At 34.9% G+C, this 20,281-nt stretch overlaps 1 protein-coding gene across 1 annotated transcript in view; it reads right to left on the reverse strand.

Moving 5' to 3' along the window:
* Nucleotides 1-9,195: 9,195 nt before the first annotated feature.
* LOC111372469 (derlin-1) overlaps nt 9,196-20,281 on the reverse strand; it is a 19,610-nt gene continuing 8,524 nt past the window's right edge. The window contains exons 4-8 of the mRNA XM_022994828.1: nt 10,671-10,747; nt 10,416-10,509; nt 9,956-10,084; nt 9,695-9,855; nt 9,196-9,307 (exon numbers count right to left, since the gene is read on the reverse strand). Of these exons, the coding sequence (XP_022850596.1) occupies nt 9,196-9,307; nt 9,695-9,855; nt 9,956-10,084; nt 10,416-10,509; nt 10,671-10,747 (573 nt within the window). The remainder of the gene's footprint in view (nt 9,308-9,694; nt 9,856-9,955; nt 10,085-10,415; nt 10,510-10,670; nt 10,748-20,281) is intronic.

A 20,281-nucleotide genomic window follows, 5' to 3' on the forward strand; every position in this document is an offset into this window, starting at 1 on the left:
ACACTACTTTTCTATCTAACCCAAAACAAAATCCCTCCATTACATCTACATGACTTAGCCGACCAACCCACTTACCATTAACCTATAATAATATCATTAGTATGACAATATATAAATACAAACCCTACTCTCCACAGACTACAAACTCACGCACGGCTCCTTTTATTCTCTACTTACATTTCTTATTTACTATATATGAATCAACTTTGAGTGTTGATCTATGCTAATAAGACTTGTGGGGAAGAATGAATCAAGTAATTTTGATGCACAACAATTAAGAATGAAGGAAAAATTCAGTAATGTTATATTTATAAGATTGTTTGTTAAATTTGTATTTTACAATTGAAAATTTGGATAATGTTTGCATTTTCGTTTGGAATATTGTGTTTTTATTTTCATTGACTTCTTTCATAAATTGTTTTGTATCAATTTGACGGATGAACTTATAAAAAATAATTTATTTCTATGATTATTAATCAAACCCAACCGAGATACGAACCGAACCAAATCGAACCGATTTACGTGATTATGATGCGGTTATGGTATGGTCAAAAAATTGGTGGTGCGGTTATGGTTTTGGCCGAACCGACCCATAACCGAACCATTGCTAACCCTATGAAGATGTATATGTCGAGCAACTATTTGAATCAAATAAAGAATTGCAAGAAATTGTGCACCAGATTGCTTTATAATATAACTTCGAGTTTAAAATGAAGAAATCAAACAAGTCGACGTACAAAATTATCTGCGTTGACGACAGTTGCCATTGGCGTTTGCAAGCGACTAAGATGAACACGAATGAGTTATTTGTAGTCCGTAAGTATGCACGGGAACATACTTGCAAAGTGGGTATTCGTCGAAATGATCATAGGCAGGCCCGATCATAGTTCATTGGTCGAGAAATAATGCACAAGTTCCAGAACCCACGAACGATCTACAGACCTTCAGACATCATTTATGACGTTTGACGAGAGTACGGGATGATCATGAGCTATCAGAAGACTTGGAGGGCTAAAGAATGTGCATTGGAGGATTTGATGGGTTCGACCGATGAGAGTTATGCTAAATTAGCCAGATATTTCATTGTTTAAGTATTTATTTCTTTGTTATTTTACTTTTTAATTATTTTATTTCAATTGTTTATTTATATATAATTAATTAGTTAATTGAATTGTTTATTTTTCTGTTCATTTAATATTTAATAGATTATCTAAATTATGATTATTTTTATTTACATTGGCCAGGTATTGCTATAACATGTGAAGAATTAATACTGAATCGGTATTTTTTATTGAGAAGGATGATGATAATCGCTTCAAATATTTCTTTATCGCCTTTGGACAATGTGTTTGAGGATTTCGAAATGTAATGCGACCCCTAATCTTAGTCGACGGTACAACCCTTAAGACGAGATACGGGGGCAAGTTGATTATTGCAACATGCCAAGATGCGAACATCCAAATTTACCATCTTGCGTTCGGCATAGTCAACGGAGAAAATGATGTAGCGATGAGTTGGTTTTTCACAAAGTTGAGGGAAGTAATTGGGGATGTTAAAAACCTTGCATTCGTAACCGATCGAGGGTAGTCAATAATAAATGGTATCTCCGAAATCTTCTCCGAGGCACATTATGATTATTGTATGTACCATATACAGGGAAACTTGAAGACCAGGTATCGAGGCAAGGGCATCATTGCGTTGTTTAGAAGAGCTGCAGAGGCTTACAGTTTTGAAGCGTTTGAAAAGTTCATGGTCGAAATAGACAGTAAGTCGCATACTGCATGGGAGTATCTAACAGAGATGGGGATTGAACATTAGGTATGATTACATTTTTCAGGATGTCGATACAACATGATGACGTCGAACAATGCAGAGTCGTTTAATGCTTTATTCAAGAAAGATCGAGAGTTATCAATTCTCGCAATGATTGAGAACATTCGTGACAAGCTACAACAATGGTTTCATGATCGACGTGAGGAATCACAGAGTTGTGCAAGTGTGTTAACCCCGGCTCAAGAAGATAAACTCTTCAAGACTCTAGATGTGGCGAGAAATGTATATGTAGAACCACTAGATCAGTTTCGCTTCTCCGTGAGATGTGCACGTAATTTCGGATACATCGTGGACTTGAATGATAACACGTGCACGTGTAGACGGACGTGATCTCCTCAGTGGAGGTGACATCCTCAACGGAGGTAGTACTGAACGACCATCCTAAAAAAATAAATATTACAAGTGAAACACTTAATTACAAGATCAAAGCGATATTCAACAAATCCTGCACATTAACATACCCTATCTCGATCCACCCTGGACTCAGGCATTTGATCGTCATGCTCAATCCGAACAGGTAATTCGCGAATATAAAACTGACTCTCCTCCTTGATCGACGGTGCCAATTTAGTGAGAACTTCAAGCTGACATTTTGACATGTCACAGTTAATGACTATGTATTGAGATTATAAAAAGGACATACAACATAAATAGCAATTGTATAATATGTATCTCAGGATCGTCGAGGAGAGCCGATAACGGTCTTGCAAGCGGCTTGTCTTGTGCTCGCCAGTGATGCATCCGAGGACAGCGTGTCTCCCCTCTCCTCGCATACCGACTGGCCAAGATGGCGACAGTCTCGTACACCCATATCTGCAGCAATTACAATTATTATGTATAGAATTCAATAAAAAAAAAGTGTAGGTAATTCATTAATTTAAACATATACCTGCAGCGCCAAAGGCATTTCATATGCATCGTACTTGCGCTCGAGCTTATCCCCCTTTGGCATCGAAAACCCCCTCCTAAACACGCGTAATGTATCTAGAAAACATCTCCAACCCCATGGGTAGTTGTTAAAGGCATCAATATCATCAACAACCTCCAAATGGAAAATGTCAATCGATGTCTTCTTGTGATGACACCGGAGTACGCTCCCGATGATAAGCACCAAGCTCAACTTTAGCCTATCAGACATCTGATCATATCTCCTTAATGCATCTCCCAACTGCACTAGAGTAACCGTCGTCTGTCCACGAAAATATTCATTCAACAGCCTCCTATTCCTCGGAACACAGGCCCTCGCCTCTTCTTCGTACGTACATCGCAGTCCCGTGACGAGGGCAAACTCAAATATGGAGAACGTCGCTACCTTGGCCCCAAGATCAAAATGGAGGGCGTCTCCGTTAACTGGCTTCAGCAACCGACATAGCAGGGCATCGAGCAGCTGCCCAGACCATTATATATCACGGAATGAATACAATGGCCATAAACGTGATCGACGTAATATGTCTGCGTGCTCGTCATCCAGCAAATCTAATAACAAAGTGAAGCTAGTAAAGTTACAATTCGACGTAACTTTACCAGGGATCTGTTTGACAGCATCGTTCAGATGATATTTCATCCTGCAAAATTTCAAATATTAGAACCCTGTATAAATGATGTTCGATAAATAAAAATTTTTGTTCATAGGTAATTGATAAACAAAAATATTACAAAAATATACTAACACACTGCTGCTATATGTAATAACCAATCGATAACGGAATAAAGAAAATGAACGTAAATTACTATTTTCCATATACTTAATTTGCTAATTTGATTGATATTACTTATTTAATATTTAATTATTTCTTTTAATTATTTCACTAACACTTATTTTGATCGTTTCTTTTAATATTTTAATTGCTTATTTAATTATTTTCCTAACACTTAATTTAATTATTTATTTTTAATTAATGTTTAAATACTTATTTTAATTCTTTACGCATATTGCTTATTTCATATTTAAATATTTATTTAAATTGCTTCGCAAAAAGTTAATTTGATTGACATATTCATTTCCTAATTTAATTGTTTATTTTTATTATTTTACAAATGTTTATATATTTATTTAAATTTTGTATGCATATTACTTATTTAATATTTAATCAATTATTTTAATTATTTTACTAACACCTCTTTTGATAGTTTATTTTAATTGCTTATTTTAATTATTTTTCTAACACTTAATTTACTTTTTTATTTTTAATGAATGTTTAAATACTTATTTTAATTCTTTACGCATAATGCTTATTTCATATTTACAAATTTATTTTAATTGCTTTGCAAAAAATTAATTTGATTGATATTTTAATTTTCAAATTTAATTGCTTATTTTTATTATTTTACAAATGTTTAAATATATATTTAAATTCTTTATATATATTACTTATTTAATATTTAATTATCTTTTAATTATTTTACTAAAACTTGTTTTGATATTTTAATTGCTTATTTTAAATATTTTTCTAACACTTAATTTAATTTTTTATTTTTAATGAATGTTTAAATACTTATTTTAATTCTTTACTCATAATGCTTATTTCATATTTACAAATTTATTTTAATTGCTTTGCAAAAAATTAATTTGATTGATATTTTAATTTTCAAATTTAACTGCTTATTTTTATTATTTTACAAATGTTTAAATATGTATTTAAATTCTTTATATATATTACTTATTTAATATGTAGTTATTTCTTTTAATTATTTTACTATTACTTAATATAAAATAATTACTTAAAACTATATTACATTTCAAATAAATAATTTTAAATACATAATATAAATTAAAATTAAACAATTCAAATAAATAATTAAATATTAGAGAACATAATATAAGCAATTAATAATTATTTAATTAACATCAATAATTACGGGAAATAAAAAAATAAAAATTTGTAGGCCTACAGCCCAAATAACGTGTCGCCTAGGCGGCCCAGTCAACTAGGGTGTTGACTGGGCCGCCTGGCGCCCAGACGGCATGCCCAGCTGGCCCCAGCCACGGTAAAACGTGGAGATTGTCGAAAAACTTCATTTCCGACGATCTCCACTCCATTTTTCCCTTCCCAAACAATTTTTTTTTACCCAAATTTCATATTTACACAAGGATTTCTCAACACACACACACACACACACACACACACACACACACACACATATATATATATATATATATAATCATGCTTTTTTCCAAAAAGTAAAATAAAAACATACTTTTTCTTAGTATAAAAATCTTACATTCTTGAGAGAGAAATGACCAACTGGGTCTCCCGTTTTTCCTTTTTAGTCGGTGCTTGAGTCGACGGTGCTACAATAATTTTTCACTTTCTTTACTGTCTTCTATTTCTTTTTCAAATGGTAAGGGTAAATTTGGATTTCTCTTGGTTTTTGTTGGTTTTCAAGATTTTAAACATTTTTGCCTTTTTTTTTTTAACTGGTCAAAGGCCTCTTTGGAAAAATGGCCGAGTCAACCAGCCAATGGCCACTATTTCCTCCATAATTTGTGCATATTCGATAGTAAGGTTCACATAGGGTTGGCCTCCACCCAGCCAGATATTATTCCGTCCCATACCCATTTTGTTACCCTTTTAAGGCGGGGCGGGACGATTGCCCCATTTATGTACCTGTTTAAATTTTTTCATAGTTTTTGATAATTCATTTTATTGCTCACGTTCATTCAAGTGAGACAATAATATAATTATTAAAATTTTCAATTAATTTATTTATTTTTAAAAGTTAAATTATTTGAATATATTTTGTAAATTAAGATTTTTATTATTTATCATATTATTTATTTTCTATTAGAATTAATGAAATTTCGTGTCGTTTTTCCAATTAAAATATTGAATTCTATATTTAAAAGTAAATAAATTAAACAAGAGGAGGAATGGGACCTTGTTACCTGTACCGGCCTTGAGGAGGAATTCCCCTCCCCGTACCCGACTTGATTACTCAATTAGGCGGGTGATCCCCATCCCGTTCAGAGTGGGACCTCGGGGGTATCGAATTTGACGGGTATTTTTGTCATACCTAGATTCACAAAGTTTATGATTGTTAAGCGCCATAATCAGTGCATGTTCTACAGTAAGGCTCACACAGTTCATGGTTGTTGGGCCAACTGGGTAATGAAGTTCGCTGGGTCTACAACTCATCGTGCTTACTTGTGAATGATGCATCACAATACGACTATTAAAGGAGTAATTTCTGTGAATGTGATGGGGTAGTAATATTATACTAAATTAAAGTCTGGTGAGTCAATTGAATTTTAAAGATTGAAATTTAGTAACCTAATTCTACTATAGTTGATAAATGTTTTGGGTTTAAAAGGCCAAATTTGATGGTAGATGACTAAAAAATAGATAATTAAAGGTTGAGGATTGAATGTTCGATTTCCCAAAGAAAATAGAGCTAAAATGGGTTAATTATTTGAATGGTCACTGAATTATACTAAATGCTACTACTTAATAACTAAAATGTATCTTGATAGTCACTGAATTATGTACCGTGTTACCAATTTATCACCCAAGTGGAAAATTCGTTAGATTCAACAAATGATGTCGACATGAGCAATGAAAGGATAACACGGTGCGTAGTTCAGTCGCCATTGAGATACAATTTGATTATGATGAATTATTGTTATTACGATTTATTATTTCCCATATAATCTTTAGTTGTATTGAGAGGATCTGCAAATGTTAGGTTTTGCAGATTTTGGTTAATACTATTATTTAGACCAATTTAAGTCCAATGCTCTTGTGAAAACTTTTCAGCTGAAAACTATTGGATCTTATGACATGAATATTAGACTATTAGTGATTGTTTTGTAGTGTTTTTAAGTGCTTATAAGTTGTTGATTCTATGGATATGTGAATAGTAAGTTGTGGTGACCAACTTAAATTAAAAGTTAAGCCTTACCAAACATGCACTGAATATACATTTTGTTGTCATACTTGCTCTGAGTTATTTTTTTAGACAGTAAAGTATTGTGAACTGTGCACATGCCCGATTTAGGGGAGGAGTTTGATCTCGTTTCCTCCCAAGTGAAGTGGATTACTGCTTGGTCAGTCACAAATAAGCATATTACAAGTAAATCCTTTCCTTATCTGAAAACAATAGCTGAACAATAGCAATGCATAACTGCATTGGATCTCGGGTTTCGGGAACTCTTTTTTCATACAACAGCGAACTGGATTTCTCATGTAGCTTCAGAAACATACCAATACATTGAGAGTCTCGAAATTATGTGATTCATTTTGTTTAGCGAGATTCAGCCTAGTGAAAAATGTCCTGTAAATTTTGTAGTTGTTTTCTCGATTATAGTGAAATTTGATCCATATATTGTTCTTGGACCATGCTACATGTATCGAATTTTTTTACCTAATCCCTTACGACTACTCACAACAGGGGGTGTGGACCAAATTTTGAAATTTTTTTTTTATTCACGTAGATCCCACGAGCATGTGAGAGGGGGTAAACAATTCAGTACACTTTTGGAGTTTACAAATAGAATTATTCATTCTTTTTGCACTAGTTGCCAAGAACATTTGCTCCATATGTTCTACATATTTTGTTTTGCATTCAAGTGTCGAGAGTTAGAACTATAATTCTGCACCATCAAGAGCAATAAAATCACAGTAAAGAAAAAGAAACGAAAGAACGTGTAAGATTTATAGAGGTTTATCTCAATATAAGACTACGTATTCTTTCATCACTATGTGATTCACGATGATGAAATAAGTTTACAAGAGAAAAAAAATTGCACACCATATTTTTCATAACCTCTATCCTTTGATGATGATTTATATTTAAAGCTCTTTTGACAGTTTCCTATTTATAAGAAAAACTAGTGCAAAATCAAAATTACAAGTATGAAAATTTTACATTATATATATTTAAATTCCTAATGACACCTCAAGGTCGATCTATGTATCAATTTCTAGTAACGATAATAATTAGGCTCCACAACTTACATCAAATTCAAGATACACTAGATCCAATGCTTCCATCTAATTCTTCTAGTTCCTTTCTAACACCTTTATCCACGGCCATGACATCCTAAAAGAAGAAATATGTTGTAGAAGATACTCGTCAAATTATGTTTCTATTGTTAGTCTAATTGCTGGTTATATTGAGAGTTTAGATGTAATTTTGTCCTTTTTTTCTCTGTATAAAATCAAGATTGCTATATGGGGGACTAGACATTTCGAACTATGGAGTCAAAAATGAAATTTTTCATTGTTATCCATAGTCGAGTAATAGCAGGGTCGGACCTATATAGCAGGGGCCGAGCTGTAGAGGGACAGCTGGGTGGAGGGTCAATGGCGAAGAGAAAACTGGAAAGTAGAAGAGCAAAAAGATAAATGAGTCACAACTCACATTTAGCAATTGAAAGTGTGGGAAAAATGGAATTTTGATTTGGGAATATTGGAAATCATTATATAAGTTGGATTAGATTTGGGTAAATCAGTAAATGGATTATGGGATTATGGATACGGATATAGTGATTGGATTTGAACTTTTCACAAGTGTGGGCTATTATTAGGAAATTGGGTTTGACAATTGGCAATGGATAGTTGTTAAGTTTCAGATAATATTTCTAATGAGCTTTAACTTAGCAACATGCACATGTAATGTAATCGAATAAATCACTTTTTATCTACACATCTTGTGATGTTATTTGTAATTGTTATTACCTATCAGCAGTCTAAATGACAATAAGGTAACTATCACTCTTATAAATTTATGATGTATTCTAACTCATTGATGAAGATAATAGTGACCTACTGTCACGTTGGCTTTTGATGGGCATGCACGGCTCAAAAGAAGCGTTATCCTTTCATGAAATGTCCATTTGTTACCCACTTATCCACCATGTATCTATAATTATAAACCACTCCCAAACTTGTTTTCAACGAGCCAGCTCACTTATTTTTGTTTTCAATGAGCCAGCTCACTTATTTTAACGTGCTTGAGTCAAATCTAACAGTAATCTGAATGACCTTAAAGAACATATATCAATGGGAAAATTCTTGGATGGTTTTGAATCCCTAAAACAAATGAGGTATATCTGTTTTCTTGATTGGTTTATAATATACGATCACAATGTTCTATTTACAAGTATATGAAACGTGAAGGTACTTGTACGGAATCTTAAGTACTACCATTTATATAGGTTGATTCAGTGTTTCTATCAATGATTTTCCTCCTAAAAAATACTATGAAAATGCGTAGATGAAAAGAGTGTACACCTTGCAACTTCGATGCTCAAATTTGGATCACATAGACAATACCTCTTTTCCCTTGTCAGCAGTAATTCAACATGTGCACAAACTCGATATGATTTTTGATGTTCACATATAGATAGATAGAGAGGAAACATTATCGAGCAAGTCGGTAAGATCTTCCCCTGAATGCCCCACCAGAAGTTCTTTCAGGCTGGGAGGAGTAATTTCCTGGAGCTCCAATTCTCCATCGTGCAACTAGGTTCTGTCTGTGAAGCGGCAGTTAAAAGAAATTGACAGAATAAAAGCAAACGTGGAGTGAGCAACCATCAGCAGAAAATTTCAATTTCATTTGTTCTTCTCTCTCTCACACAAGTAACCTTTTAAGTTATATTACTTGAAACTTTCAGTTGTTTTTGTTTATTTCCACCCATCTAGAATCTGGTTTTGCGGTTGGAAGAAACGATGACAAAAACAATTATGCCACTGTAGCTAACACAATGTTTCTAAGCTGGGACGATCTCTCACACTGAAGAAATGTCAAGATTACTATTGGCCTCCTCATGAGAGGAGAGGCAGTTCGACTGTGTGCACGAAAGCTTTTGTGTGTGAAGTGTATGCATGATGTCCCTTGAAGAAACTGAACAAAAGGATACATCAAAACTGGAGTTTTCAATATGTTTTTCCCACCCGCCATTGGATGCAACACAGTCAGGAAGTAATAGAGATGTCCTGCGATAATTCCTAAAAGATCTGGCACAATTGGAGAACCAAAAATAACATCCAAACAGAGCATGGCCCATGGTAGATAAAATGCCTGCGAGGAAACAATTATGCAATACATCATAAATAATACTTAAAAACCCATATATGTCATTAACAGGTGCATAATCCAAAATATCCAGAAATAAAATTACCTTAAGAGACACAAGGCTGTATATGTTGATGGTGGCATCTGGATGTTCTCTACTCCAGACATATAGAAGCATGAAAACAAGTGATATCCCTAAGATATAGGACCTGAAGAAGGGTATTGCAGATAGAACCTAAACATGCAGGTAAAAACGCGTTATATACAAGATGCCATAACATTTATCCATATAAATTGTATTATGTAAAAAATCTTGATGTGAATTTTTGTACTAGAAGTGAAGAAACTGACACAACAAGGACAGGGATGAGGCAATGGAAAGAAAGATGAGATTGAGTGAAGAGAGAAACACAAAACATCTTTTATGTAATATGTTTAACCTATTCCCTGCCCAAATAAACTGCCTCTAATGTTAACCAATTTACTGAGAAGAAAGAGTGACATGTGGCAGTTTCAGCTTGTATGCGCACACACAGAGAGGGGGTGTGAGAGAGAATCTTACATACCAATAGTGACAAAGCTCCAAAAATCATCATCCACAAGAAATCTGCTATGCGTCTTTGGAAAGGTCCATTTTCCAGTTGGACTCCATATCTTGCTCTACAAAAATCAATTACACAAAGCATTGATGCATGGATATCTTAATCCAATAGCATGTCATAACTACCTAAGATTCCACAGTACACAGGCAAAGCTTATAATATCGCAGAAGTGAATCTTAATTGGTTTAACTGGTATGAATTAGAATGTAGTGCTCATACATCATTAAGAGGCGAATCCAAATTGATAGAATATTTGCCAAAAATAAAAAAAGGAAGTTTGTAATCAGCCGCCACACCTAAAAATAAAAATGAATGAAAACCATTAAACAATGTTCAACTTGCACAAATCGAGTCCATATGAAATGATTTTATCATTCTTCTAGGCAATACAATAATAAATGCTGGTAACCAAATATTCCTGCAAACAGATGATCATTTATCTGTTGGTGTTTCTCAAATAGAGAAAGGGAGGGAGCTAGAGACATAGTATTCTAGGCAAGAAGTGCTTTAAACAGTATCATGTATTTGATAAACTCGTGTCTTTGAGGAGACCAAGGACTAACTAAAGTGGTAAAAGCGAAGTCTTACTAGGTCATTGGCATCGGTTTGACCCTCAACTTTGGGAGGGTAAGGATGAAAAAGAGAGAGAGAGAGAGAGAGAGAGGGAAAAAAAAAAAAGAAAGAAAGAAAAAAAGGCCTTTGATTGTCTTGAGATTTTGCTACCTCTGTACACAAGACGTGAACTGAGACCATGGCTTTCTCAAGTAGATTCCTCAGAAATCAACTTTTTATGAAGTCCATTCACGCCAACTCACTGAACATCAGTGATGTGTTTAAATGGGCTCCTAAAATGTAATCAATTTTCTAGGTAGCCAAACATACAATACTGATGAGGACATCATCTATTTTATTTATTTCTAATTGGACTTTATTTTAGTTTTGGATTCTTATTTATGTAATTGGGCTTGTATCGGCCCAAACCCATTCTAGTTAGAGTTTTCTCTTTACTATTTAAACATAATTTCCTATGTAACTTCATTATTTCTGATGAATTGAAGAATATTTTGGTGGTTTGTTGCCTATGGCTTCTTCCTCCTCCCTGATTTCTCCCTCTTTTCCGATTTCTCCCCCCATTCTCTGTGGTTTCTCCCTCCCTTCTTGCTTCTTCTTTCTATTCTTTAATTCGTCCTGCATCAAATTTGGTATTGGAGCCAAAACTTGGGTAACTTCTCATTTACAATTCAAAACTTTTCTTCACATTCTCTTCCCAAAACCCTTGTAGAGCAACACGAACGAAATAATTTGTTTGAGGCAACAGTTTTCTTTTCTTTCTTAGTTAACAAAAAATTTTTTTGAGGCAAAAGTTTTTTTTTTTTTTTTATTTAAAAAAAAAAAAAAAAAAAAAAGGAGCGGAAAAAAATTACTGTTCACCCAGGAAAAAAAATCTTAAAAAAAAAAATTCAGCTTTAGTATTTCATCAATTTTCTCTCAGTTTTTCTGTTGTGTGTTGCTATACAAGCCCTAGAGCCTTTTCATAAGTTAGCCCATTTACAAAGTTAGCCCACCTCCCGCCAACCCAACTCTATAGCAGTCTATATACCACAAATACATTTTTCCTGTAAGCCCATACCCATTACATATTCCAGCCCAATTTAGCTACCCATTAGCTCTTATCCACTTCCAGAAACCCGACCCATACCTATTCTAGCCCATTTTACATAAGAAACCCAGTCCACTCTAACCTATCTTCTACAACACCGTCACCTCCCTAACGTAGCACGCACCACCGGTTGTCTCAATCGCAACGGCGTTGCACCTCAATCTTCACCGCCAGCACCTACACAACCGCCGACCGACCCAAGCCCTAACAACCACAAGCCACCACGTCCATCACCTCACCCACAAACCGGCAATACAGTATACTAGAAGACTCAAACTGCAAGTCGCACCACCACCACCTTTACGTTCAGACCAAACGCCACTCCACCACCTACCAACACAGTCAAAGCAGCCGTTGCCCTCACCACACACCCACCACTCGTCCAGATTAACCCACAATCACCATACTTTCCACGACCACCCTCACCACCAATTGCCAGCAACCCACTGCCACGCCAGTTATCATCCACCACCCGGAGTTCAGTTTTGCTTTAGTTTTCACGTCGGTGGACTTCTTCTGAGTTCAGAGTGCCCCGGACATTCTTTGAATTGGATTTGGCCTATTATTTGCATTGGGGCAGCTTGTTAAACTCTTGAGGATTAGTGTTCCATTCAACGACTCAACTGCTTAGGAGTATTCCATTATAATTTTCTACTGGAGACGTGCCAACTGGGAAATCATAATTGGGCACAGTTTTGATTCTTTGGGTTCCATCAGGTTTAAGCTTCCGTGGGCACCAACGTTACAACTAAACAACAGGGAGTGCTTGATTTCTATTTGTCATTGGTTTATAATACTGCTTCATTTAAAATAGCATTGATTAAATTTTTGTGATGTTATTCTAACAATCTACCGAAAGTCATGTGACGGAATCCGTTGATTTCGTCAAAACCGTATTTTAGCCCACTTCTATTACATGATCAGGTTTTCATTAGTATTTGATCCGTGCTTTATTATTTTACATAGATTAGCAGTATTAGCTTGCCATATTTGAATTTACTTAACCCTGAAAAAAAAAATGCTTAATTTGTTATTTTTCACTGCTTGCGTTTATTGTTCATTAATCTGACCATTGCACGTCATTTAGCTAGTATTACATTGCATGTAGTTGTGTAGTGGTTGTCTTGTCGTTTCTATTTTCAATACATTGACCATGGATCCATCCCAATTTGATGCACTCACTAGACAATAAGCGCAACTTGCCACTAGCCTATCGACTGTCCAATAGATATAACTGCTACTCGTGAGGAGAAAAAGAACCTAGCGGCTAAGTTGAGCAATTTTAAGCGAACCCCTCGTTTGACTAACCCTAATTCTGAAGTGTCTCATAATAGGCAATATTATCGTGGACAAAGTGATCAAAAATATTTTTGACGCGATCGTAGGAATAAGGATCAAGTTCGTGAGCGATGTTGAAGATGACTTATAAAAAGGGCTATGTAAGAGTTGATTTTTGATATATTTGTATGATAAGTTTTAACCCGCAAGAGCGTAATCAAAACACAATTTATATGAATGAAAATTTGGACAAAGTTTTAGTATAACGATTACGCAAACAAGGATTAAAAAGAAGTAGAAATAGAGAATAATCCAAGACGAAACGTTATCACTTTCCTTAAGATAAATTACCCCGCTACGATGCTCACGGTGAATGACACTTGTCTCCCAATATACAATAAATTTACAACTTGTGGTAGCAGTACTTCAAACCACAAGAAACTGACGAACTTTTGCCAGAATTTTCCCTCTACAAAGGAAATGCATGAAAATGTTATGGAATTAGAAACGAGAGAATTGTAATAGGAGAATGAATGCTCAATGCAATTGGTGTACCCAAAACCATGTTCATAGGGTTCTATTTATAGATGTAAAAAGGGTGCAAATGAAGTAGTGTGGGCCAAAACATGCATCTTTTCGAAAAGTTGCAACACTTGGCCAAAACCTGCATTATTTCAAAAGATTGTAATACTTCGTTTCTTCCAACTTTGGTCTGCAATTTCTCATTCATCCAAAATTGGTTTCGAGATTCCAAATATACCACGACGATCTACTCGACGAGTAGAATAAGATTTCTATCTACTTTTGTAATTTGACCATCGGATCAAATCCGAATATTTGGTCGAAGTTGACACGTAGTCACACCTTTTCATTTTTCACTTTTACACACCATTTCATTTTTCAATTTTTGGTTAATTATTTGAACCAATTCCTACAATCCCCCACATGAATGAAAATTCGGGTACGCATATGCAAATGCGATGATATGATGCAATGTAGAGAGGGCGCGAAAAAATACTGTATCAGGGATGGTGGCTTTTGGCCTTGAACCTTCCTTAGTGAAATACTATCGGACTTACTCGACTAATTGGTGAACCATAGGTCTTGAACCACTCATCCTTTGGTGTAAGTCAAGACAACAATACTCACACGGATATCTTCCCTATTTTGTACTTAGTTCTCATGATTTGGTTCATTTTGGCCCTGAACCCTTCTTGGTTTCATAAGTATTTAGAGAATTCAAATCTTAAACAATTCTTATCGAAGCGGCCTCATTTCACACTTACATAGGTGACCTCCTATTAAGAGTATTCTACCCTACTCCACTTGACTTAATCAAGATATAAGAATCATTAAAAGATAATCTTAGCTTTTATCCACTCTGCAAAAAGCACTTTAGTATCATAGGAATGAGTAAGGAATTCTAATTTCCTAAGTGCTTCATGAAATTTTTACAACTTGGTTGTCCCTTTGAACCAAGATCTTGGGATCTCCGGTCAATAAGGTAGGGTTACCATTACAAAAACTCTTACGTAGTAGGCTTTAATCTCATTCCTCTCAATAGGTAATGCACTTGATCTCTAAGCAAACTTTTCTTAAGTGGATCCGCAATATTCTCGTTTGATTTCACATAATCTATGGAGATAGCGCCATTTGAGATCAGTTACTTAATGGTGTTGTGTTTATGACGAATATGTCTAGACTTACCATTATACATACTGTTTCGAGCCCTTCCAATTGCTGATTGACTATCACAATGTACTTATCGCAGGTACTGGCTTGGGCCAACACGGAATATCTTCTAAGAAATTTCGAAGTCATTCTGCTTCTTCTCCAGCTTTGTCCAAAGCAATAAACTCAGATTCCATCGTTAATCTATGCACGTTTGCTTTGTTGATTTCCATGATATAGCAGCTCCACCAATGATGAATACATAACCACTAGTGGACTTGGAATTCTTCATATTAGATATTCGATTCACATCACAATATCCTTCTAGTACTGTAGGATATTTTGTGAAATGTAATTCATAGGTTAAGATATATTTCATGTACCTTAGAACCCTCGTCAAAGCCTTCCAATGATCACGGTTTGGATTACTTGTAAATCTACTAAGTTTATTCACTGCAAAAGCAATATTCGGTCGAGTGCAGTTTGTAATATACATAAGACTGCCAATTATTTGTGAATACCTTAGTTGTGATATGCTTTCTCCCGTATTCTTGACTAAGTCCATAATCGGATCAAGAGGAGTTCTCGCAGGACTTTCCTTAAACACGTTAATCTTTTTAAGTACTTTTTCTATGTAGTGAGATTGTGAAAGTACAATTTCATCCTGCGTTCTAGAGATTTTAATCCCTAGAATTACATCTGTCACACCCATATCGAAATATTTTGTTAGCATCTTTTTGGTGTTAAGCAACATTTCGTAACTATTGCTCATTTTTAATATGTTATCCACATATAGACATACAATTACATAAGCATTCGGTGTATGTTTAATATATACACATTTGTCACATTCGTTGATCTTGAATCCATTTGACAACATTATTTTGTCAAACTTTTGGTGCTATTGTTTAGAAACCTGTTTTAATTCATACAAGGACTTAACAAATTTACACACTTTGTGTTTTTAGTTTAGAGAAACGAACTCTTCAGGTTGCTCTATGTAAATCTCTTCTTCTAACTCACTGTTTAGGAATGCTGTTTTTATATCCATTTGATGAATCTCAAGATTGTGTATTGCTGCAATTACAATTAACAACCTTATCGACGTGATTCTAGTCACAGGTGAGTAGGTATCAAAGAAGTCAAGTCCTTCTTTTTGTCTATATCCTTTAGCAACCAATCTAGCCTTATATTTATCAATGGATCCATGAGGTTTCAATTTCTTTTCGAATATCCATTTGCATTCTAAAGGCTTGTTATCTGGAGGTAAATTAACCAACTCCCATGTATGGTTTTGCATTATAGAAACTATCTCATTATTGATAACTTTTTTCCAATGCGGTGCTTTCGGTGTAGACATTGTTTCATCGAAAGTCTTTAGATCATCCTCTACCATATATGTTAGAAAATCTGGGTCAAACGTCTTAGAAGTCCTAGCCCTTTTACTACGCTTTGGTTCTTCCTCATTTGAAGTTTCATTGGTAGTTTCATATGTTCTCTTTTTAGAACTCGTATTTTCCTTATTTTTGTAAGGAAAAATATTTTCAAAGAATGTCGCATTCCTTGATTCAATTATGGTCCCTTCGTGTAGGTCTTGTATTTCGAATTTGTATACAAGAAATCGATATGCACTACTATTATTGGCGTATCCAATAAATATGCAATCTATCGTTTCAGGACCGATTTTCACTTGTTTAGGCTAAGATACCTCAACCTTAGCCAAACACTCCCACACTTTCAAGTATTGGTAAGATGGAGGATGGCCTTTCTATAGTTCATGAGGTGTCTCTTCCATTTTCTTAAAAGGTATTTTATTAAGAAGACTATTTGCTGTTAAAACAGCCCCCCCCACATGTTCTGTGGTAAACCCGAACTTATTCAGTGTTCAATTTTTGAGTTCTGCAACACTATATGATTGAGGAAAGTAAGGTGTCGTTGTTTGATGAACAATTTCATGTTCAGAATAAAAGTCTTCAAACGATGCCCCATATTCATCTCCTCTATCACTATGAATATTCTTTATTCGTTTTTCAAGTTGTGTTTCAATTTCAACCTTATAGGTTTTGAATGCATCTAAGGCTTCGTCTTTACTTTTAAAAAGAAAGACATAGTAAAACTTTGTACAATCATCAATAAATGTCACAAAATATTTCTTACCACCTCGAGTTTGTACAAATTTTAGATCGCATATATTGCTATGGATCAATTTAAAAGGGGTTATGTTCTTTTGTATTGAATGAAACAATGTTTTAGCCAATTTTGCTTCAACACATATTCCACATTTATGATTAGGATTGATTTTATACGTCGAAATTAAACTTTGATTCATTAGTTTGCGCAACGATTTGTAATTCACATGTCCTAATCGATTATGCCACAAACATGAAAGCACAAGCAAGTAAATGAAATTTATAATTTTATTCATACCGACTTGCTTTGGTACAATTATAAGAACATTCAACTTGAACATTCCATCACACATGTATTCTTTCCCTACATACATCTCATTCTTAGACAACACAAATTTATCGGATACAAATACAAGTTTAAAACCATTTTTGCTAGGTAGAGACTCAGACATTAAATTCTTTCGTATATCCGGCACATGTAGGACATTGTTGAGGACGAGTTCTTTCCCGGATGTCATCTTCAAAGTGACTTTGCCTTGTTCTTCAACTTTGGAACTTGCAGAATTTTCCATGTATAGTTGTTCCCCATTCAATTATTAATAGTTGGAGAACATCGCCTTGTCCGCACACATGGCGGATAGCGCCGGTGTCAATCTACCATTCTCTAGTATTTTCAATCATGTTGTATTTGGACACTACTGCATATAAACTCATTTCTTGCAATCCATTGGATAGAGTGTTATTTGCAACCATGTGGGCTCGAGCATTCTTCTTTGGCTTTCGGCATTCACTTGAACGATGGCAGCCTTACCACAATTGTAACAATTTCCTTTGAATTTCTTAGTCTTCTTGGAATTGTCTCTTTGCGGTGCATAATTAGGAGTCTTTCGTTTCTTATTTGTTGCCTTTAGTTCTATTTCAAAAAAATTTGCACCATCTTGATCAACCAGCCTTCTTTGATTTTTCGATTGTTCTCTTCAATCCTCAAGCGCACAATCAATTTTTCCAAATTCATTTCTTTGCGTTTGTGCTTGATGTAATTTTTGAAATCTCTCCACATAGGAGGGAGTTTCTCAATAATAGCAACCATTTAGAATGATTCACTCAATTCCATTTTCTTGGCATGGATGTTGTGCAACAAGACTTGAATATCTTGCACTTGGCTAATCACAGTTTTGGAATCCACCATCTTGTAGTCCAAAAATTTGTCGACAATGAACTTCTTTATTCCGATATCCTCAGTCTTGTACTTTGTCTCCAAAGAATCTCGTAGTTACTTGGCTGATTTCTTTAAACTGTACACCCCATATAGTGTATTATCCAATTTGTTTAAGATATAGTTCTTGCATAGGAAGTCCAAGTGTTTCCATGCATCCAAAGTAATAATCGATTCACGATTATTTTCCCCTTTTTGTACAGCTGGTGCAGTTTTCTTTAGAAATTTAGTCAAATTAAGAGTAACGAGATAAAACATCTTTTGTTGCCACCTCTTGAAGTCTACTCCTGCCAATTTTTCTGACTTTTCCCCATGTGGGATAGTAGTATTATGCAACAGTTTGACCACGAATGGTACTATATTATTGGAACCATTTTGACTTGACGAAGTCCTGATGGTAGTCATTTCTGTTATACAAACAGAATTTCAACAAAATGATGATAATATCGGTGAAGGAATAGTACACAAAACACTATTCAAATAAAGTAATGAATGTCCACAACCAATCACAAAGACACAAAAATTTGTCTTAAATCTGTTGGAGACGACTTATAAAAAGGGCTATGTAAGGGGTTGGTTTTTGATATATTTGTTTGACTCATTTTAACCCGCAAGAGCGTGATCAAAACACAATTTATATGAATGAAAATTTGGACAGAGTTTCGATATAACGATTATGCAAAACAAGGATTAAGAAGGAATAGAAATAGAGAATAATCCAAGGCGAGACGTTATCTCTTTCCTTAAGACAAACTGTCCCACTACGGTGAATGACACTTGTCTCCCAAGATACAATAGATTCACAACTTGTGATAACAACACTTCAAACCACAAGAAACCAACAAACTTTTGACAGAATTTTCCCTCTACAAAGGAAATGCATGAAAATACTATGAAATTAGAAATGAGAGAATTGTAAGAGGAGAATGAATGCTCAATGCAATTGTTGTACCCAAAATCATGTCCATATGGTCCTATATGTAGATGTAGAAAGGGTGCAAATGAAGTAGTGTGAGCCAAAACATGCATCCTTTCGAAAAGTTGCAACACTTGGCCAAAACATGCATTCTTTCGAAAAGTTGCAACACTTCATTTCTTTCATATTTGGTCCGCAATTTCTCCTTCATCCGGAATTGGTTTCGAGATTCCAAATATACTACGATGATCTACTCAACGAGTAGAATAAGTTGTCAATTTACTTTTGTAATTTGACCATCAAATCAAGTCCGAATATTTGGTCGCATTTGACACGTAGTCACACCTTTTCACTTTCTACTTTTACACCTTTTCATTTTCCAATTTTTGGTTAATTATTTGAACCAATTCCTACAAGAGCAAGGCCATAGTCATCATGGTACTCATTTTCTTTCTCGTCGTAAAGAGCGTTTCTTTAGAGACATTGACTTGGATACTACTACTTTCGAGGGTTGCTTAGATCATGAAATTTTTACCCAATGGAACACCCTTACACAAGGGAATCTACTAATAATTGAGTACATTGCTCAATTTAAGGGATTTTGAGTGAAATGTCATGTCATTGAGGATGAGGCCCTAACTTTGAGTAGGTTTATACAAGGTCTAAGAGATGAACTTAGGCGTGAGCTTTTCTTTCGAGGTGTCACTACTCTTGATCACGCTTACTTTTCGGCTTGAGACTACGAGTTACTTATTAGTACTCCATATGAAAAGCCCGACCATCATCGTTCTCCCATGTCATTAGCGCCACCTCAACTAAGTCTGTCATAGAGCCTTCCCCGTCTAGTGTTCCTCCCATTTGGAAAAATAAATGTAAAGATCGTGATAGTCCAAGACATCCTTCTCCTTATAGAAGGCGTATTAACGACCATTCTTCTATTTCATTGGCTCCACTTCCTCC

This window comes from Olea europaea, chromosome 2, assembly GCF_002742605.1.
Source record: "Olea europaea var. sylvestris chromosome 2, O_europaea_v1, whole genome shotgun sequence".
Taxonomy (NCBI): Eukaryota; Viridiplantae; Streptophyta; class Magnoliopsida; order Lamiales; family Oleaceae; genus Olea; species Olea europaea.